This window comes from Penaeus japonicus, unplaced genomic scaffold (assembly GCF_977035675.1).
Source record: "Penaeus japonicus unplaced genomic scaffold, GWHDUDI00000001_assembly GWHDUDI00000030, whole genome shotgun sequence".
NCBI lineage: Eukaryota > Metazoa > Arthropoda > Malacostraca > Decapoda > Penaeidae > Penaeus > Penaeus japonicus.
The window spans coordinates 24784642-24799641 of NW_028234432.1; the positions used below are offsets into that span (position 1 = coordinate 24784642).

Consider the following 15000-nt stretch of genomic DNA (forward strand, 5'->3'; position numbering starts at 1 on the left):
TGGTGGTAGTGAGGGAGTGTGATTATTATTTAGTGTGGTTGTGTGAATATACAAGACCCGTGAACTCTCATCCATATCGAGTGTGAGTGAGTGAGTGAGTGTTTGTTAGGTGTGGGGGTGGGTGGGGGGGGGGGGGGGGGGTGTGGTGTGTGGGTGGTGGGCGGGGGGGTGGGGGGGTGGGGGGGGGGGGGGGGTTGTGTGTGTGGTTGTGTGTGTTGTGTGTGTTTGTGAGTGTGAGAGTTGTGTGATTTTGAGGGTGAGTGTATGTGACGTATGACTGTGTGTGTGTGTGTGGTGTGTTTGTGTTTGTGAGTGTGTGGGTGTTGAGAGCTGTTTGTTTCTCAGCGATTGCTAGTACGTCAGCCGAGCGCCCGAAGAATAGTGTGTGTGAAGTGTTTTGTGTGTGTGAGGGAGTGTGAGAGTGTGTGTGTATGTTGTATGGTGGGTGTGGTGAGTGTGTGGTGTGTGTGTGTGGTGTGTGTGTGTGTGGGTGGGGGTGTGTGGGTGTGTGAGGAGTGTGTGTGATGAGTGTGTTGTGTGTGAGTGAGTGTGTGTGGTTGGGTGTGGGTGTGTGTGTGTGTGTGGGTGTGGGTGTGAGTGATGAGATTGGTGTGTGTTGTGTTTGTGGGTGTGTGTGAGTGTGTTTGTGTGTGTGTGTGTGTGTGTGTGTGTGTTAGTCTGTGTGTGTGTGAGTGTGTTTGTTGTGTGGTGTGTGTGGTTTTTTGTGTGTGTGTGTCAGTATGGTGTGTGTGTGTGTGAGAGTGTGTGGTGTGAGTGTGTGTGGTTGTGTTAGTGAGTGTGTGTTTTTGTGTGTGTGGGGGTTGTGTGTGTGTGTGTGTGTGTGGTGAGTGTGTGTGTGTGGTGTGGTGGGTGAAAGTGTGTGTTAATTTTCTTTTTCTCTCCTCTTATTCCTATAATCTTCTATATTTTAAGTTGTGTGTTTGTGTGAGTGTGTGTGGTGGGTAGGTTTGTGTGAGTGTTTTTAGTGGGTGGGTGTTAGTTGTGTGAGTGTGGTTGTGGTTTTTGTGGGGTGGTCTGTGTTTGGGTTGTGGTGTGGTGGTGAGGTTGTGTGGTGGGGTTTGAGTGGTGGTGGTGTGTTTTGGGGTGGTGTGTTGTGTGGTGGTGTTGTGTGTTGTTTTGTTTGTGAGTGTGGTGATGTATGGGTGGGTTTTTGTTTGGTTTTTGTGTGTGTTTGGGGTGGTGGGTGGTGTGAGTGTTGTGGGTGGTGAGGGGTTTATGTCGATGGTGTGTGAGTGGTGTGTGTGGTGTGTGGTGTGTGAGTGTGTGTGGGAGGGGTTTGTTGTGTGGTGTTTGAGATTTTGTGAGTGTGTGTGTGTGTGTGTGGAGTGTGTGGGTGGTGTGTGGGGTGTGAGTGTGGTGGGGGTTTGTGATAGGGTTTATCTATAACAATCTAAACTCTATCTATCTATATACTCTATTCACCACATCCCTCTCTCTATATATTATCAATATACTAATCACCTCAAACCCCTGGTTTGTGTGGTTGTGGATTGTGTGTGTTTTGCGGTGTTGTGGTGGGTTTTGGGGGGGGGGGGGGGGGGGGGGGGGGGGGGGGGGGGGGGGGGGGGGGGGGGGGGAGGTTTAGGTTTGTTGTGGTTTGTTTTGTTTTTGTTGGTGTGTGTGGGGGTGGTTTGGTGGTGTGTGTGTTATGTGTGGTGGTGGGGTGTTTGTTGTGTGTTGTTGAGTGTGGGGGGGTGTTTTGTGGGTGTTTGTGTGTTTGTGTGATTGGGTGAGGTGTGTTGTTTGTGTGGGTTGTTGGGGAGTGTGGTGGTTTGTGAGAGTGTGATTGGGGTGTTGGTTTATGTGTGGGTGTTTTGGGGGGGTTTTGTCACATGTGGTGTGTGTGTGTGTGGTGTGTGAGTGTGTGTGAGAGTGTGTTTGTGTGTTGATAGTGTGTGTGAGTGGGTATGGAGTGTGTGGTTTAGTGTGTGTGGTAGAGTGTGTGAGTGAGTGTGGTGTGTGGTTATGTGTGTGAGTGTGTGTGTGTATGTGTGTGTGGTGAGTGTAGTGTGTGTGGTGTGTGGAGGTGTAGTGTGTGTGGTGTGTGTGTGATGTGTGTGTGTGTTGGTGTGTGTGTGGGTCGTTGTGATGGTTTGTGGGAGTGAGTTGTGTTGGTGTGAGTGTTAGTGTTAGTTTGTGTGAGTGTGTGTGTGTGTGGTGTGTGTAGGTGTGTGTGTGTTGAGAGTGGTGTGAGAGTGTGTGTGTGTGTGTGTTTGTGTGTGTGTGTGAGTCTGAGTGAGTTTGTGTGTTTGGGTAGTGGGTGAGTGTGTGTGTGTAGGATTGTATGTGTGTGTGTGTGTGTGTGTGTGGTGTGGTGTGGGTCGTGTGTGTGTGTGAGTGAGTTGTGTGTGTGTGTTTGTGTGAGTTGTGTGTTTTTGTGTGGTGGGTGTGTGGTGTATAAATCATATATCTAATGACTTCTTAAACATTATAAGTGTGTGTATGTGTGTGTGTGTAGTTGTGTTTATATAGAGTTGTTGTTCTATATAATATATATTTTATACATATATTATAATATATTATTATATATTATATATATATATAGTATTTATATCATATACATATTATATATATTATATATATTTAACATATATATACGTTGATATATATATAGATATTTTTTTGATATATATATAATATATTTATATTTATATATATATATGTGATATTTTTTACATATATATATATATATATATATTATTTATATTTATATATACTATTCATATATATATATATTTATATATAAATATTGTTTTTATATATATATTTTTATTATATATATTTATAGATATACTTATCTTTGAATTTTATATATATATATATATATATTTTTATTATTTTATATATATACTATATATACATTCTTAGGATATGGTTATGGTAAGTATATGTATAGTATTAGATTATATTTATATATATATATTATATATATATTTAGTAAAATATATATTATATATATATATTAAATTTTATATAATATTATATATATATTTATATATATAATGTATATATATATATATATATATTTATATATTATATATTACATTTATATAATACTTTTTTTATATATATTTATATATTTATATATATATATATAATATATAAAAATATTTTATGAATATATACATATATATATATTTATATATAATATATATATATATATATATACCATAATATATAATATATATATCTATCTATATATATATATATCTATGTATATTTATATTTATATATCTATCCATATATACATATATATTTATATATATATTAAATATATATAATATATATATATATATATATTATATATATAGATATATATATTGATTATGAATATATAATATATATGATATATATTATATATATTATTATATAGATTTTAATATATATTTATATATTATATATAGTTATATATATATTATTTATATATTATTTTTATATATATGTATATACATGTACTTATATTTATATATATTATCAGATATTTATTTATATATATATATATATATATATATATTATATATATATATATATATATATATTATACATTACATGTACATTAACATATATATATATATATATATTATATATATAAGTTATCAATATATATATTTATATATATATTGTATTTATATATATATATAACTATTATATATATATATAGATTATTTGTATATATACATGAACATACATACATATATGTATATATAGATTTATATATATTATATATATATATATATATATATATAATATATGTATATATGGATATATAATATATATATATATATATATATATATATAGATATAAATATATGTTATACATACTATATTTATATATATATTTATATATATGTATATGTACATATAGAGAGAGATACATACAGACATACATGCATATATATATTCATATATATATATATATATATATATATATATATATATATATATATATATATATATATATATATATATATATGTGTGTGTGTGTGTGTGTGTGTGTGTGTGTGTGTGTGTAGATAGATAGGTAGGTAGGTAGAGAGAGAGAGAGAAAAAAAAAAGAGAGAAAGAAAGAAAGAGGGAAACACAGAAAGAGAGAGAGAGCGAGATGGTGAAACCAACTGGGTCTCCTCTACAACCTTCTAGATCAGAGTAGAGAGAGAATCGAGACCGTAACTCAGAAGGAGAAAGTCCACATATTTCCTCTTACCTGGACGAGGTCTCATGCAAATGAAGTCCCCGGAATAACATATACATTCGCCTCTGTACGCTTGGTAGGCCGGGGCATTGTGGTTGTAAACAGCATAGTCGGTCTCGCAGGGAAGGTTCTCTATGCAGTCCAGGACCTGAGAGAGAGAGAGAGGGAGAGATGAGAAGGAGTGGGGAGGGGAAGGACTGGAGAGGGGAAGGAGAGGGGGGCTCGTTGTAGGCCGGCAGGCTGTTTGGGGGTGTAGATGGAGGTAGAAATGTAAACACAGAAACACACATACTCATCCACACATATTTATATATCTCTTTTTCTTTCCTTTTCTCTCTCTGTCTCTCTCTTTCTCTCTCTCTCTCTCTCTCTCTCTCTTTCTCTCTCTCTCTTTCCCTCTTTCTCTCTCTCTCTTTCACTCTCTCTACACATACACACAAAGCACACACAAGCACAAACACCGACACACACATTCACCTACACGTATTCAGAAAGAAGGCATCCAAAACACAAACGTTACATCGATTGAAATAGAGATTGAATTAGACATAGGAATAATAAATTTAATCTTAAATCAAGTCGTCTTAGAGATCAGACATACATTTTTCAGAAGGCATTTGCACCAGAGCATTCTAATTCTTAACCATTCAACTGATTTATATTCATAACTTTGGAAAAAAATCATGACACCTTTAAAAAAGCAAAGCGACATTCTGACCCAAAGAAAATTGAACAATACAACCGAAAGAATATTGAATACTTATAAATTATCTAATTTATTTCAGTCAGATGGAACAGATATTACTACATGATCTTGTCCTAAAATAAAGTTATGTGAAGGCTAAATAGTTGTTATAGAACCAGAGATATATACTGATATACTTGTGTTTTCCTTTTCTCCCAGTAAACAAATATCTAGACACACGCACACATAAAGTTTGAAGAAAAAAAATTAAAGTCACTTACCATACATTTCGTTCGTTCATGGACTTCGCAGAAACAGAGCTCAGAACAATCCTTATCCCCGTCCTTATAGAGCTGGAATAAAACACACACAAAAACAACTTCAATATAACAAATAACACAAACCAAATCAAAAGGTAAAATCCCTTACAATGTATATATATACACACACATCACTCAACAACCGCAATAATCGTATAAAAACAACAACAAAAGCAAAACGCACATTATAAACAAAAGACGAGAGTTCACATCACAGGGGAAAGAATCCGATACTCCATATCCCACTCAGAACACACACAATGCTATTGCCATCTGCGCTTTAGAGGACAATGAGAACGGGTTTTCAAACTGCTCGTCTCTCGTCCCTTGGCTCTCCTTAGGGAAGCTGTTCATGTAACGGTGATTGAACAAAGAGCCCGGATGTGATTCGTATTCCATTTCCTTCCTTTAACTCTCCATCTTCTGTCGGTCCTCTCCTACTTCTTCTTCTTTTCCTTTTTTCTTGTTTCTTTTTCTTATTTCATTTCTTCATCCTCTCTACCTACTGTATTCCCTATCCTTCTTCTTCAATTACTTCTTTATCCCCGTGGTTGCTACATTTATTCTTTTTCTTCTTCCTTTTCTTTCATTCCGTCTCCTTCCATTTCTTCATCACTCTGACTCCCACATCCTTTCTGTTTCTAGACTTATCCCTTCGACTTTCTCCCTATCCCTATTCCTTCCTTTGTCTCCCCATTCCTATTTATCCTTCCCTCATTCTTCCTGCTTCTCCCCTCATTCCTCCTGCTTCTCCCCTCATTCTTCCTGCTTCTCCCCTCATTCCTCCTGCTTCTCCCCTCATTCTTCCTGCTTCTCCCCTCATTCTTCCTGCTTCTCCCCTCATTCTTCCTGCTTCTCCCCTCATTCTTCCTGCTTCTCCCCTCATTCCTCCTGCTTCTCCCCTCATTCTCCTTGCTTCTCCCCTCATTCCTCCTGCTTCTCCCCTCATTCTTCCTGCTTCTCCCCTCATTCCTCCTGCTTCTCCCCTCATTCTTCCTGCTTCTCCCCTCATTCCTCCTGCTTCTCCCCTCATTCCTCCTGCTTCTCCCCTCATTCTCCTTGCTTCTCCCCTCATTCCTCCTGCTTCTCCCCTCATTCCCCTTGCTTCTCCCCTCATTCTCCTTGCTTCTCCCCTCATTCTTCCTGCTTCTCCCCTCATTCCTCCTGCTTCTCCCCTCATTCTTCCTGCTTCTCCCCTCATTCTTCCTGCTTCTCCCCTCATTCTTTCTGCTTCTCCCCTCATTCTTCCTGCTTCTCCCCTCATTCCTCCTGCTTCTCCCCTCATTCCCCTTGCTTCTCCCCTCATTCCTCCTGCTTCTCCCCTCATTCCCCTTGCTTCTCCCCTCATTCTCCTTGCTTCTCCCCTCATTCTTCCTGCTTCTCCCCTCATTCTTCCTGCTTCTCCCCTCATTCTCCTTGCTTCTCCCCTCATTCTTCCTGCTTCTCCCCTCATTTCCTCTTCTTTCTCCCTCGTTATTTCTTCCTTCTTCCTCGCCTACCCCTTTCCTCCGACAACTCCCCCATTCCTACATAGACTCAAAAGCGCCTTCGAAAGTCCTAAATGCGATTACGGATGTCACTCCTCTTTTATTTTCCATTCTCTCTCTCCTCGCTCCTCCCTTCGTGTGTACTACATATATCTCTTCCATTTTTCCTCTTATAATTTTATCCTTCTTTCTTCCCGTTTATTGATTGTCATTTCCCGCTCGTTCCCCCTTCTTCCCCTTCCATACGCACGACGCATTTCGCTCGTCTTCTGTTTGCACTGTTTACGTTACCTCCATTTTCTTTTTTTATCAAATAATACTCACCCGAATACTAGTCTGCTCTTCTATGATGCGAGATTTCACATCCCAAGGCCTTTTGATCTGGCAGTACCCTGTAAAATATACATACATAATAAAACACCACAAATAATACACAAAACACAAAAAAATAACACAAGAAATGACAATTTCTCAATGCAGATTAGTAAAGAAACCACCAAAATGAATAAAAAAAATAGTAATAAAACAGAAATTAATCGAAATGACACGTCTATTGAACATCATAACAGGACACCCCAGCCCGTAGCGCCCTCGGCGAGCGCCCAATCCTCTAGCAATCATTAAGGGAGTATCATATTTAGATTAAATGATTGAGTTACAGGCCATCAAAGCCATAGCGCTTATTGGAAACCTATGGCTGGGGCATTTACTATGATATGAGTTTAATGTAGGATGAGAAAGTGATTTTAATAATTATCTCTCCAGGTAGGATACACATATAGAGGGATACGGAGGTATGAATACTTTATGTATTCTTAATGTATTTCGTTTATTACTGTTGTTTTTTTGTTATCATGATCATTATTAGCAATGTTATAATATTGATTATTATTATCATCATTACTATAATTAGTACTATCATCATTATCATTATCATCGTTATTACTACTATTATAGTTATGGTTATTATCATTATGATTTTCGTTATCATTGCCATTATTATTATGCATATTATCATTATTATCATCATTATCATTATCATTATTATCATCGCTATCAGTATTATCATTATCATTATCACTATCATTATCATTATTATTATTATTATCATTAACATTATCATTACTATTATTATCATTATCATTATCATCATTATCATTATTATCATTATCTTTATTATCAGTGTCAACATTATAGTTATTGTCACCTTTCCCATCATCATTATCATCATCATTATTATTACCATTATTATTAATGTTATTGTTATTCAATTCACATAGATCTTGTTACTCTCTTTATTTTGATTATAAATGATAATGATGATGATAATGATAATTATGTTAATAATAATAATGATGAGGATGATAATAGTAATGATAATAATGATAATAATCATAATGATAATAGTGACTATCATAATGATAATGATAATGATAAAGATAATGATAATAATAATAATAATAATAATAATAATAATAATAATAATGATAATGGTAATGATGATAATAATAACAAAGTGACTTACTCTCGGGCAACGTAGTCGTCGGCGAGGTAGTAGTCGTGGATGTAGTCGTAGTCGTCGTGGTCGTAGTGGTCGTGGTCGTAGTGGTAGGAATGGTCGTAGAGTAGGCGGCAGTGGTGGTCGTCGGATGGAGGACCGAGGGGGCACCAAGGGCCGGATGTGGCACCGTGTGGTCACTCTGGGGGGTACTGCCCACTTTCCTGACTTGCAGGCGGGTGCCATCGAGCGCCCCGCCCATCTCGATCACTTCTACGGGCTCGTCGACGCCCACGCCGCCGCCCTTGCTGTGGGTGTAGACGGGGGCGTACTTCTCCTTGGCGCGGTTGACGGCGTAGAGGGAGGAGGGCTTCTTCTTGTCTGTGGATTGAAGGGGGAAAGGGGCAGGGGGGGAGGGGGAGGGGTGAGAGGTGGCTTGGCTGTGGTCTGGTTTTGATGTTTACTCTTTCTTATGTATTTGTTGATATTATTATTATCATTATTATTATTATTTTTTTTCAAATATCTTTTTTTTTTCTTTTATTCTCTCTGTCTCTGTTTCTGTCTGTCTGTCTCGCTCTCTCTGTTTATTTCTCTCTCTCTCTCTCTCTCAATCTCTCTCCGTCTCTCTCTGTTTATTCGCTCACTGTCTCTCACTTTTGCACTTTTTACACTCTATCACTCTCAATTAAACGAATAAACACGGACGCACACAATCACACACACACACACACACACACACACACACACACACACACACACACACACACACACACACACACACACACACATAAACACACACAAACGCGACTGTGTACCCACAACTTACCTGGATCATATACATCCTTATCTCTCTCCTTATCTCTCTCACGTTCTCGCTTCCTGTCTTTATCTCTCCCTCTATCTCTCTCTCTCTCTCGGTCCCTTTCGGGTTTCCTGGTAACTGGAAGGTAAATGTCAGCTTTGACCCCCAGGCGAGCTATGTGATACGTCAGCTGAGTTTCCACTGTGGAGAAAGGAAAGAAAAATAGATTAGTACGGTGAAGATACACATTGTCTAACGGTCTCTTTGACATACATCGATTGATATTGATGCGGGGTATACACAGACAGACACACAAATGCTATTTCAGACACCTGCACACCCGCACACAATTTCAAACACACAATCACATACACTACACATACCTATCTATCTACCTATACTCATTCGATCTATCTATTTATACCCCATGCATCTATTCATCTATGTGTTTATATCTATATCTACTTATAAATATATCTATCAGTATGTCTGTCTTCATTTTGTTTGTATCATTAAGTTATATTTAAGAAAGTTATAAATATTTAATTATAATAAATAATAAATAATGGTCCTTTGATGCAATTGTTTTTATTTTCTGTTACTGTAACAACTTCAGTGATAATGATGATGATGATGATAAGAATAATAATGATAGTAATAATGATTGAGATAACAATGACATTGATAAGAATAATTCACAGTACCATTTTGATCAAATTTTATTCTGCTAAAACTTTCGAAAGTGAATAAATTTTCCCTTTCAAGATTTACTTATCGTTGTTATTATTACTATCATTATATTGATATCATCTTTACTATTGTTATAATTATCTTTGTCATGAAAACTACTTTCATTACTGAAACGTTTATTGTTACTGTGTTTGTTATCATTGTTATAGTCATCATTATTGCCACTGCTATTACTATTATCATTGTTATTATCCTTCTCGTTATTATTATCATTATTATCATCATCACCATCATCGTTATTATCTTAGAAAAAATATTACAACCAATAGCATTGTTCATTTTTGTTATCATCCTTATCAACATTACTATCATCACACTTATTTCTACTTCCATTGTCATTGTCAGCAACATCTTTACTCGTATCAATATCATCATTAATACCATCTTTAATATTCTTCTTCGTCTTAATAATGATGATAATAATATTAAAAGTAATGATAACCATAATAAGAATAGACACATAACAACAATAGCAACAACATAGACACATACATAGCAACATAAACACATATAACATAACAACATAGACACATACAACATCAAGATATAAACACATACAACTTCGTTTAAAAGAAACAAAAGAGTATCGAGAGCTCCTTACTCCGCCCGGATCCCCTCTCACCCTAACCCCCCTTCCACCCCCCTCCCTCCTATCAGACCACACACTTCACCCCAATTCTCCTCTTCCTTCTATTCCTTCACCCCCCCTGTCTCCCTTTTCCTCCCCTCCCTCATCTCACATTATCCCTATTCTCTCTTCCCCTCCCCCCTCCCCTTACCCTCATTCTCCCCTCACTCTCCCCCTACATTAACCCTCCCCCCCCTCCCCCTCCTCTCCCCTACATTAACCCTCCCTCCCCCTCCCCCTCCTCTCCCCTATATCAACCCTCCCTCCCCCTCCCCCTCCTACTTTTCTCCCCAAACCCAAAACGTCCCATAATGGAGCGGGACAGTGTGACTCAGCGACATAAAATTGCAACGGCAACCAGTACGAGGTTGCAAAGTGAGAGAAAAAGGAGGGAAAGAGAGAGAGAGAGAGTGAGAGAGAGGGAGACAGAGACACACACACACACACACACACACACACACACACACACACACAGAGAGAGAGAGAGAGAGAGAGAGAGAGAGAGAGAGAGAGAGAGAGAGAGAGAGAGAGAGAGAGAGAGAGAGAGAGAGAGAGAGATGACGCACCACGCGGTAAACACAGCTAAGGATGAAATATAGAGAGAGAAAGAGAGAGAGAGAAAGAAATAGAGAGAGAGAAATAGATATATAGAGAGAAATAGATATATAGAGAGAAAATGAAAGAGAGAGAAAAAAAGAAAATAAGAGAGAGAGAGAGAAAGAAAATAAGAGAGAGAGAAATAGATAGAGATAGATAGATAGATAGATAGATAGAGAGAGAGAGAGAGATAGAGAGAGAGAGAAATAGAGAGAGAGAAAGAGAGAGAGAGAGAGAGAGAGAAAGAGAAAGAAAGACCATCACGCGGCAAACACAGCTTGGGATGACAGCGGGTAAAAGCCGTTACAAAGTTGGTTTGAATTTGTCTTAACTGAATAAATCTGTTGCGCTTTTGAAGGCGGGCGCACCTCGAGTCTTATGTGGGTGTAGGAGTGGGAGGGGATGAGGGGGAGGGGGTGAGGGGGGAGGGACGGTGTTTACCTTTATCTATTCATATGTCTTTCTGTTTGTCTGTCTTTTCTGTCTGTCTGTCTGTCTGTGTCTGTCCATGGGCATCATTGTTGTTTGTCTTCACATCTCTTAGTCTGTATATCTCTTTTACTTTATATATTTTTGTATATGTATTTCAGCAATTACAGACATAGATCAACACAAACAAGCACGCACACAGATGGGAACTATACATATATCTATATCTACTGAAAGTTAGACAGAAAGATCAGATTTTGGTCATATTTTGATTATCCGAAATAATGATAATTAATACCCTTATATATATATATATATATATATATTATATATATATATATATATATATATATATATATATGAATATATATATATATATATATTATATATATATATATATATATATATATATATATATATATATATATATATATATAATCAGGATCGAAAAACTTTTTTTTTTTTTTTTTTTTTTTTTATAAGTAAGTGCCACTAAAGATATCATCAAGAATTCCAGTGAATCTTGCCACAAAAGCGTAAAAAAAATCGCATTTTTCCCCATAACTAAATATCACAACAAAGGCGTGGCAGTGAAGTGTCACAAAAACATGTCAGTGACACGCACGACGACACTTGCGCAGTACTTGTCAGAAGTTATGCAACAGCATTGCGTCCCTGAATTCGGAAAAAAAAAAAAATATATATATATATATAAGAAAATTCAATTCACAGCTCGAGCACTTTTCTTTTCGGGAAAGCAATGTTTTTCCAGACAATGTTTCTGTTGCTAAACTTTTGTCACTCTTTCTCTGTTCGAAACTAAAAGGAAAAAGAAAGAAAGAAAGAAAGAAAAAAGAGAGAAAAATAGAGGAATAAGAGAGAAAAGAGAGAGAAAAAAGTATTAAAAGAGGAAACAGGAAACAGGAAACAAATATATACACATGTATATACATACATACATACATACATACATACATATATATATATATATATATATATATATATATATATATATATATATATATATATATATATATGTAATATACACACCCATACATATATATACATTCATACACACACATGTATTCATAGATATATGTACATAAACATAAGCATATAAATATACATGCACATATACATAAACAAACACACACACATACACCTATATCTATCTATATATCCATCTCTTAGTTTACCAATATGCATCCCTTCATCTACGTTTGTGTCGTAATATAACGCATATCTCCAACACCTCACGCTATCCCCGCAACTGACCTAAACGTAGATAACCCACACTTCATCCACACAAAAGGATTATCACACACACACACACACACACACACACACACACACGTGCGCATATATATATATATATATATATATATATATATATATATATATATATATATATATATATATATATAAATCCCACAAAAATACCAAACACAATTACCCCAACAATCACGCCCGAAAAAGACATCACCCACGCAAAACTTACCCACGCAAGGGTTGCCCCACAGCAAACGTTTCCAGGCAAGACACTGGTTGATGTCGTAGAAGGAGGTTCCTTTGCAAACGCAGTTGGTGTGGAGATCAGTACCCAAAAGGCCGAGCATCGCCTTAGTGCACTCCTTATGCTGGCCGGCGCATCTGCCTGTCATGGTGTCGGCGGCGCAGGACAGCTCGTAGTGCTCGAGTTGGTACCTGGGGAGAAAGGAACCGGGTGGGAGAGAGAAAGATCAAGAGAAACAGATATATAGATATGTATATATATATATATATATATATGAATATATATATATATATACATAGACAGATAGATAGAGAGATACATAGATACATATATACATAGATACATAGATAAACATATATATATATATATATATATATATATATATATATATATATATATTGATAAATAGATAAATAGATAGATAGATAGATAGATAGATAGATAGATAGATAGAGAGAGAATGTATTTTTAACGGAGGGGGGGAAAAACGGGTGACTGTTTATTCAATGTTGGTGAGTATGAGGTATGCGGTACACCACAAGTTGTGAATGAGAAAGGGGAGATTACATGGTGGTAAATGGGGAGGGGATTGATGGAGATAATTGACAGAAGTGAAAAAAATGGGGAGATTATTGGAAGGGGGTAATGTGGGGGGATGGAAGGAGGTGGGGGGGGGGGGCTGATGGGTGAGGAAAGATAATATGAGATTACCGAAGGAGGGTAGGAGGGTAGGAGGGTACCGGGAGTACCGGTGTTGAAAACGAGATATTATTACCGGGCGGATAGAGAGATTAAATGATATGAATGATATGACCTATTACTGGGGTGTGTACCGGAAGATTTTTTTTTATATCTTGGAGAGTGTACCGGGAGATATTGTATAGGCAGACTGATGGGACTGGGAATACCGGTGGGAAAGTGTACTGGAAAGCTGATGAGACTGTATGTACCGGGAGAAAACGTACCGGGAGACTGACTGATACTAAGTGTACCAGGAGAGTGATAAAAGTGTTACAGAGACTGAGTGTACCGGGAGAAAGTGTACTAGGACACTGATTGAACCAGAGTATACCGGGAGGAGATATACCGGGAGACTGACTGTAAACTGGGAGAAAGAAAGGGCATACCATGAATAAAGAAGTAATGGGAAGTGACCGGGAAAGAATGGGAGATGATGATAGGGGGACTGAAACATATCGGTGAAAGGGGAAAAAAATCACGCGGGGAAAAAAATCAACAACAGCAACAGGGAGAGTGATTTACTTTTTTTTTTTTTTCTTTTTTTTTTTTTGGATTGTGGAACGACGTTCGCCCTTCCACGTTCATCACAATTATCACCTTATATCATCATCTCACTCTCTCATCTCATTTCATGGCTCCGCCTCTCAGTACACATGTATACACACACTCTCTCTCACACACACACACACACACACACTCTCTCTCTCTCTCTCTCTCTCTCTCTCTCTCTCTCACACACACACACACACACACACACACACACACACACACACACACACACACACACACACACACACACACACACACACACACACACAGAAATATGCATACACAAATACTTGCGCTTAACCACATTTATCTCTGCCTTTCTCTCTGTTTCTCTCTTTTCGTCCCTCCCTGACTCTCTCTCTCTCTCTCTCTCTCTCTCTCTCTCTCTCTCTCTTTCTCTCTCTCTCCCTCTCTCTCTATTTATCTCTCTCTGTCTCTCTCTTACTCTTTCTTTCTAATGTATATGTATATACACACTCACACACATTGACAGGCACACACACACATATACACACAAACACACACACATACTGAGGGAGAGAGAGAGAGAGAGAGAGAGAGAGAGAGAGAGAGAGAGAGAGAGAGAGAGAGAGAGAGAGAGAGAGAGAGAGAGAGAGAGAGAGAGAGAGAGAGAGAGAGAGAGAGAGAGAGAGAGAGAGAGAGAGAGAGAAAGAAAGAAAGAGAAAAAGAAAGATAGATAGATAGATAAAGAGAGAGAGAGAAAGAAAAAGAGAGAAACAAAAATAGATAGATAGATAGATAGATAGATAGATAGATAGATAGAT

General features: G+C 37.4%; 1 protein-coding gene across 1 annotated transcript in view; it reads right to left on the reverse strand.

The window, feature by feature from the left end:
• The window catches only part of LOC122258522 (uncharacterized), a 62945-nt gene that overhangs the window by 25540 nt on the left and 22405 nt on the right, over positions 1-15000 (reverse strand). The window contains exons 7-12 of the mRNA XM_086554740.1: positions 12911-13116; positions 9033-9209; positions 8231-8584; positions 7030-7097; positions 5180-5251; positions 4226-4361 (exon numbers count right to left, since the gene is read on the reverse strand). Coding sequence (XP_086410866.1) covers positions 4226-4361; positions 5180-5251; positions 7030-7097; positions 8231-8584; positions 9033-9209; positions 12911-13116 — 1013 coding nt within the window. The remainder of the gene's footprint in view (positions 1-4225; positions 4362-5179; positions 5252-7029; positions 7098-8230; positions 8585-9032; positions 9210-12910; positions 13117-15000) is intronic.